This window comes from Myotis lucifugus, unplaced genomic scaffold (genome assembly GCF_000147115.1).
Source record: "Myotis lucifugus unplaced genomic scaffold, Myoluc2.0 scaffold_1067, whole genome shotgun sequence".
NCBI classification, from domain to species: Eukaryota; Metazoa; Chordata; class Mammalia; order Chiroptera; family Vespertilionidae; genus Myotis; species Myotis lucifugus.
Window position 1 is genome coordinate 30367 of NW_005872115.1, and position 7453 is coordinate 37819.

The window sequence follows — 7453 nt, forward strand, 5'->3', positions numbered from 1 at the left end:
ATCTAAGTTTTTCGTCAGTGTGTCAAACAGGACAGTTTCTCTAATGTCCGTTGCGCACGTCCAGTCATGCTGTATGAAATGCATCAGCAGATATTAGAGTTAATCTATTATCGAGGGAAATTGTGACCTCCCCCCCCCCCCCCCCCCGCAGGAAACCCCGGCTGCAGCTGGAATCACTATCACCTTCTCTGGCTCCCAAAACCCCTGTGCTGCCCTCATCACCCCATAGGTCCTATGGCATAGGAGCCCCTAGGCCCGGGCCTGATGCATTCTGGGTCCCCAGTCACCCAGTGCAAGGAAAGGGCACCCCAGCTGAAGGACTCTGGGGTGGAGGACCAGCGCCTCCCACAGGCTACTCAGAGCTCGTGGGTCCATGCTGGCTTCTCGTTTACTAGTGTGACACCAAGTGAGTCATGGGATCCAGGGCTGCTCCGAGCCTCAGTTTCCTTCTCCGTGAAGTGGGGGTTTGAAGGGACTCACTGAAGAGTTCTGTGAGGAGTAGAACGTGCCTGCACATGGTCAGACTCACAAGGCCTGGCTGTGAGGGGCCCGCGCCGTGGCCTGAGGCGGAGGAGGCTGCTGGAGCTGGAGCTGGAGGCGTGGGCTCCCGGGAAAATAACGCTTCAGCCTGGCCCTTCCCTCAGGGGTGTCAGTCTGACCCACAGACAGGGAAGGGCGGGTGGGAGGTCCCTCCCCAAAACTCCCAGGCAGCCGGGTTAGAAAAGGGCAGGCCCTTGGAATCACGCAAAACACCACCGCGGGCAGGGGAATCAGAGGCGGCTTCCCAGTGGAGGGGGAAGTTCCCGTTCAAGTTCACAAGGTGACAAGGTGCAGAGTGAAGTGTCCCCACCTTTGTCCCCTGCCCCCTGGGTCCTCCCAGGACTCGGTACCGTCTGTACCCTTGCAGGACGAGGCGATGGCTGTCCTTTCTCCCTCCCCCACCCACCTCTGTGACCGAGCACCCCGAGATCCAGGTCCTTCCACAGCAGCGCATGGAGAGCAGCCTGGTCCTTATGTGTCTGCAGAGTCTCCACCAAATGATACTCCCACTTCGCTCGCCCCGCTGCAGGCCTTCCAGGCTTTTGCATTGACAGTGCAGATCCCCGCACACAGCCTTTCCCACCCGCACAAGTGTCTCTGAGGAAGGCAGGCCCAGAGGGAGATGATGGGCTGAGGGCACCGTCACAAAAACAGGCCTGCCTGCTGCCCGCCGCACTGCCCTCCCCTCTGTGGGAGCCCCAGCAGCCGAGCCAGCCTGTTCCCGCCAGGATGACGTTAAAGAGCAGGGGACCCAGGGGTGGAGAGTGGCCCCCGAGCGGGTCTGTCTCGTGGGTAAGGTGCAGAGAGGGGAGCCACAATTAACGCGAAGGGAGAGGGGGACGGGGTGAAGCAGCTGCTGTGTGGTCAGGGAGGGTGTGCCCGTGCCGGGCCCGGGCGCCAGGACTGCTGGCCACACGGAAGGGCTCTGAGCTGGGCTCGCAGTCAAGTGCTCAGGCCGAGAGCATAGCATGCCTGGGTTTAAATCCTGCTCTGCCACTAATTTATTGACTGAGTCACTTGGCCTCTCTAAGGCTCATTTTCCTTATCTGTAAAATGGGTCATAAGAGCTGCTCCCTAGAGTGAGATACTTCACCCAGAGCCCCATGCTTGGCACCTACGAGGTGCTCAATAAACAGTCCCTGCGAGCCCCCGGTTGTCTTCTGCTCAGCCTGACAATACGCATGAGCCGGGCGAATGTCTGCTGCCTGCGGGTGTGAGCAGAGGACAATGCCAGTGCCAGGAAACCGGTGCCGCCCCCGGGGCCGCGGCTTGGGGCGGCCACAGCGCCTCTTCAGACCTCTGCTGTCTCATCTGACCAGCAGGGATCTGCCCCTGCATGTGTGGTGATGCTTGAACGAGGGGCCATGTCTGTGTGCACCAGCCTTGGAAGCCGGTGCTGGCCAGGGGAGGGGTGCTGGCCAGGGCAGGGCGGGCCGGGGCGGGGCGGGCGGGGCAGCACCTCCACAGCCTCCTCTGGACCAGCCGAGCAGCCGGCTGGTTGTGATAAGTGACAGTTATAAACAACCAACAACACAGATGGCCGGGCTCCGTGGAGAACCCAGCAGGGGACCCTGGCAGAGGGACAGGAGCCTTTTCTAGCCACATGACAGGACAGTCATAAACGCAGGAGTCATAAGGTCACGATGAGAAGCACACTCACTGAGTGTGTATGATGTTATTTAACCCTCAAAATAGCCCGGAGAGAAAATATTTTCGAAACACATCTCTGTAAAGGGCTTATACCTGGAATACAAAGAATCATAAGAAAACCAATAACCCAACTTAGACAATGTGCACAAGACCTTAGATACCTCACCAGAGAAGACACCCGGATGGCAACTGAGCTACATCCTTAGCTTCAGGGGACGCAGACTGGAACCACAATGAGAGGCCACTGCGCACCAACGGGAGGAGCGAAAACGTAAAAGACTGACAGTGCCTCATGTGGGACAGGCTGTGCCACCCTGGAACCCTCCCACACTGCTGGCGGGAGTGCAAAGCGGCACGACCCCCGGTGCGCAGGGTGACAGTCTCCGATGAAATTAAATATACACCTACCTGCAGCCCAGCCCCTCCACTCCCAAGAGAAATAGAAACCACACACAAAAACCTGTATGCAAATATGTATAGATTTATTCTAAGTAAAACAAAGAACTCAAAAGTCCATGAATTTTGAGGATGGAAAAACCAGTTATGGAACACTGGCCAATGGAATACCACTCAGCCGTGAAAAGGGAACGAACTACAGGCACAGGCAACAACGTGGGCTAGTGTCCAGTGCATGAGGCCAAGTCCAAGAAGCCAGGCTAAAAGGTGACATCCATCTGATTCCCTGGCAAAGGCACACTGCCGTGACACACACAGGCCGGCCGCCACTGAGGCGGGGTTACCTGCAAAGGGCATGAAGGAGATGTGAACGTGAATGAAAGCTCCGGGTGACTTCTGTGGTGGTCATTGCAAAACTGTATGCGTCTGTCACACATCATCAAACTTACATTGACTGGGGGGATTTCATTGCATGTAAATCACACCTTATTAAAGCCAGAGGACGAGAGAAGCCTGTTTGGTTAAGAAAAGAAGCCCAAACAGCTGGGGCCATTCCTGCTGTTCCAGAGGAGGAAACGGAGGCTCAGCAGGATGGTGCGACGGCTCCAAGGCTGCAGCAAACCCTGCAGGAGGAGGCGTGGTGGGGGAACCGAGGCACCGTAGGGCCCGGCTGCGGCTGCGAGAGGAGCTGGAGGCCGGGCCATGCCCTGGGGGCAGCCTGGGTGGCGCAGCGGCCGGTGCAGCTGAGGTTTCAGGGATTGCAGGGCAGAGGCACGTGAGGGTCACCTCACTAACTGCCCCCGAGCTGTGGCCCGAGAGGCAGGCGAGTCCCCAGTTCACACAGCAGAGCTGAGCCTTGGGCGCCAGAGCCGTGCTCTTGTTCTGGTGACGGAAGGGCAGAGGGGAGGCCCCGAGGACCAGCGTCACTCCCCAACTCCATGTGCACCTCAGTCCACCCATTTCTCCTCTCTGGGCTTCAGCCTCCACCTCTGTAAAGTGGAGCTACAATAGCGCCGCCCGCGGAGCTCCAGGAGAGAGGGGAGCCCAGGGTTGGAAAGTGCTGCCTGTGGCCTAGTCCCACCAGCCCAGACACCGGCTCCCGTCGGGGAGGAAATGGATTAGGAAGGGAGCCAGTGGGGAAAGGACACGCCCTCCTGTCCTTTGGGCCTCGGCTTTCCTTGCTGGCAGGGGAGCGAGCTGGGCTACATGACAGCTGGCAAACTGGGGTCATTTCCAGCCCCACAGACAGTCTGCTTTATTCCCAGGGTGGCTTTCTCCTACCCTTTCCCCCATTTTTTTTTTTTTTGGTTAATCCTCACCCGAGGATATTTTTCCATTGATTTTTAGGGAGAGTGGAAGAGAGGTAAAGACAGAGAGAAACATCAATGTGAGAGAAACACATCGACTGGTTGCCTCCTGCTGGAGCCCCAGCCAGGGCCCAGGCTGGGGAGGAGCCTTTAACCAAGGTACATGCCCTTGACCGGAATCAAACCAGGGACCCTTTGGCCTGCAGGCCGACGCTCTATCCACTGAGCCAAACCAGCTAGGGCCCCCCACCCATTTTTATTATGAGAAATTTCGAGCACATAAGTTGGAGCCTGGAGTGGCCGCTGCTCACACTTGTCCTCTGGCTCCCTGCTCTGCGCCTCTCTCCCGTGCAGACACGAGCTGTTGAGGGGAACTCATTGCCATCATCCTCATCTTTTGTTCCTAACCCTCAGCACGTAGCGCCTGAGAACAAAGACATTCTGCTTGTAAGCACGATGCGGCTCACCAGCGAGGGAACAGCGGCGATCCCACAGACACCTAACACACGGTCCGTGTCCGAGTGCCTAACCAGCCCCAAGTGCCTTGCGTGGCTCCATTGTTCTGAGCCAGTATCTAACAAGAGTCACACACTCCACTTGGTTTTATCTCTTTCTCCCTCCATTTTTTATTTTGAAAAAAAATTACACCTCCAGAAAAATGCATGAATATGCGCCTGGCCCCACCGACTGCTGGCACTTTGCCTCCCTCTCCCCCCCTCTCCCCAAACCTTGAAGAGTTGGTGGCAGACACACATAATTGTGCTTTTTCATCCGTTGCCATCACTTAAACATCAGGAGAGCTCACTTAGTCTTTGATTTCCAGCTCCTACTGAAAACCCAGAGGCCCCGAGCAGGTCTCCAACACGGAGCAGTCAGCTGCAGTGAGCGGCAGCGCCCCTCTGGAGGGGCTCGCATAGCCCCCTTTGTCCGACACCCCGCCTGCCTCTCTCAGTCACGCAGGTTCAACCCTCCCTCCACTCCAGGCACGCTCCTGGGGGCTCCTGGCCCATCGTGGGGCGGGTCCTCCACCAGGTGTCAGACTCGGAACTTAGCCTCCCCACCACCAGGGAGAACGCTGACAGTTCTCAGACTCCCCAAGCCCAATCCCTGCCTCTCAGGGCCCCGAGCACTCTACACAGCACCTGGCCCACAGGGAGCACTCAGGAGGTGTGGCTGCGGTGTAAGCTTTCTCAGAAGACAGGCACATACATGTATGAACAGAATCCCATGTGGTGAAAAAGTGGGAACTGACCTACATGCAGGGAACTAACGGATTAGATAATCATTGTGTCCTTAAGATGCAAGAGTCGGCAGCTGAGACAAAGATGCTACATTTAGAAATGACCCAAAAGAACACACACAAAAAAGAAAATTAAAAAAAGTTTTTAAGAACTGACCCAAGTAGCCATCAATAAAGGACCGTATCAAAGGGAATGGTTAAGTCTAGTCCTCTGCTAGGACATCATGGGTTATATGTGGAAAACTAGAAAAATTCATAAGAAATAAGTAAAAAGGCATCCCCTCTGTGTGGAGGCAGATTGTTCCTAATTGCAAATATATATGCATACATATATACATATACATATATATATACATATACATATATATACTTACTTATTCTTACTTTATTTTTATGGGGTGTTGTGTGTGTGTGTGTGTGTGTGTGTGTTTTAGTTTAGAGGGAGAGAGAGGGAGAAACATCAATTGGTTGCCACACACACACACACACACACACACACACATGCCAACTGGGGTTCAAACCCCCAACCTGGGCATGTGACCTGGCTGGGAATTGAACCCACAACCGTTTGGTTCTCCAACCAATTGAGCCACACTGGTCATGACTGCCTGTATATATTTTGTTTTGATTTTGAAACATGTGACTATATTACTTAGCCAAAAATTGAATTAAAAATATCATTAAAGAGCCCTGACCTCTGTTGTTCAGTGGTTAGAGCATCAGCCCACGCAATGAAAGGTATCATGTTCAATTCACTGTCAAGGGCATGTACCGGAGTTGCAGGTTCATTCCTGGCCGGGTGGAAGTGTGTGTGGGAGCCAACCAATCCATGTGTCTCTCTCACATCGATGTTTCTCTCTGTCTCTCCCCCTCCCTTCCACTTTCTCTAAAAATCAATGGAAAAAATATCCTCAGGTGAGCATTAACCAACAAACAAACAAAACAACCCATCAAGGGTGGGCAAATTGTAGTAAAAGCCTACAATGGAATACTACTCAGTAATGAAAAAGGTACCCTCAATATAGATGAATCTCACAGACAAGATGAATGAAAGAAACTGTACACTAAACAGTATATACCATGTGGTTTCAATGATGTGAAATTCTGGGAACAGCTAGAAGTCAAGGTAGTAGCGACTTCCAGGGGTGGGACACGGCTCAGAGGGGGCAATGGAAACCCTGGCATTATTCATCTTGCCTGGGTGGTGGTCACCTGGGAGTGAACAGCAAGTTTACACTTTAATTAGCAAACGAGTAAAAAGTAACCTGTAGTCCCGTGACTCCGTGCTGCAGCTACCGGTGGGAGCGAACACGGCTTCCGATGGGAGCCGGTGCAGGGGCAGCAGGGGCCTGGCAAGTTCTCTTTCCAAAAAGAAATTGGACCCCGAGAGTCCTGTCTCTCCCAGCAAGTCCCTGGTCTTGTTGGGACGCCCTTTCCCCATCTTTGGCTTGAATCCAGGCATCTCCAAGGCCTCTGCCTGCGATTCTGCCTCTTGAGGGGCGGTGGCCTTGCGCTCCTATCTCAACCCCACAGCCGGTCACCTGGGCGGGGCCGCGGGGCGCCTCCCCGCGGTCTCGCAGGCCCTGGGCTGCCCCTGGCTCGTCTGTAGTCACGGTACCTGTTTCTCAGCTGAGCTCACCGAGTCCTCACCGAACCTCCCTGGAGCTCAGCAGGGTTTTGCTAGGCACAGGCCGCGCACGCAGCAAGTGCTGAATAAATGGTGGCTGCGAGGGAATCATTGGACTTTTCCTGCAGATCATGATATCTCTCTAAGTAGGGGTCCGTGTGGGGCCCAAAGTTACCCGTGAATCAAATGCAAGAGGGAAAAGTGGCCTCTGGCGGACGCGGCGCGCGCGGTGTTTGGAGCGCCCAGCGGCGCGCAGGGGGCGGGCCTGGCCCTTTAAGAGCGGACGGAATGTATCAAAACAAACCGGCCGGCACCCACTGGCCGCGCGCGGCACGTGACCCCGGCTGGGCCCGCCCCCTTTTGTCGGCCGCGTCCGAGTGTCAGTGTCGGCGCCGCCGCCGCGGTATCCGGTGCGGGTCCCGGCCTCCCCGCGCCGCCGCCCGTGCCCCCGCCGCCGCGCCCCGCCCCTCGGCCCGCGCACTGCCCCGCGCGCCCCGCCTCGGAGCCGCGCTGCCCGGGGCCTGCGGCCTCGTCCCGTCGCGGATGGCGCACTCGCCGGCCGCCGTGCCAGGAGCGCAGGAGCCGGGCTGCCCCATCCGCGTGGAGCACGACCGTCGGCGCCGCCAGTTCACCGTCCGGCTCAACGGTAAAACGTGCCCGGTTGTCCCGCCCTTTGTCTGCGAGGGACGGACC

The 7453-nt window shown here is 56.2% G+C and overlaps 1 protein-coding gene and 1 long non-coding RNA gene across 3 annotated transcripts in view; one reads left to right on the top strand and one right to left on the bottom strand.

The window, feature by feature from the left end:
• Positions 1-2651: 2651 nt before the first annotated feature.
• Positions 2652-7453, bottom strand: part of LOC106695306 — a 5459-nt gene continuing 657 nt past the window's right edge. The window contains exons 2-4 of one of the 2 annotated variants that reach the window (XR_002827334.1): positions 6213-6345; positions 3036-3468; positions 2652-2930 (exon numbers count right to left, since the gene is read on the bottom strand). This is a non-coding gene — a long non-coding RNA (uncharacterized LOC106695306). The remainder of the gene's footprint in view (positions 2931-3035; positions 3469-6212; positions 6346-7453) is intronic. The other variant, XR_002827335.1, reaches the window with a different exon arrangement.
• The window catches only part of NATD1 (N-acetyltransferase domain containing 1), an 18989-nt gene continuing 18750 nt past the window's right edge, over positions 7215-7453 (top strand). The window contains 1 exon segment of the mRNA XM_006107216.3: positions 7215-7406. Coding sequence (XP_006107278.3) covers positions 7304-7406 — 103 coding nt within the window. The 5' untranslated portion in view covers positions 7215-7303.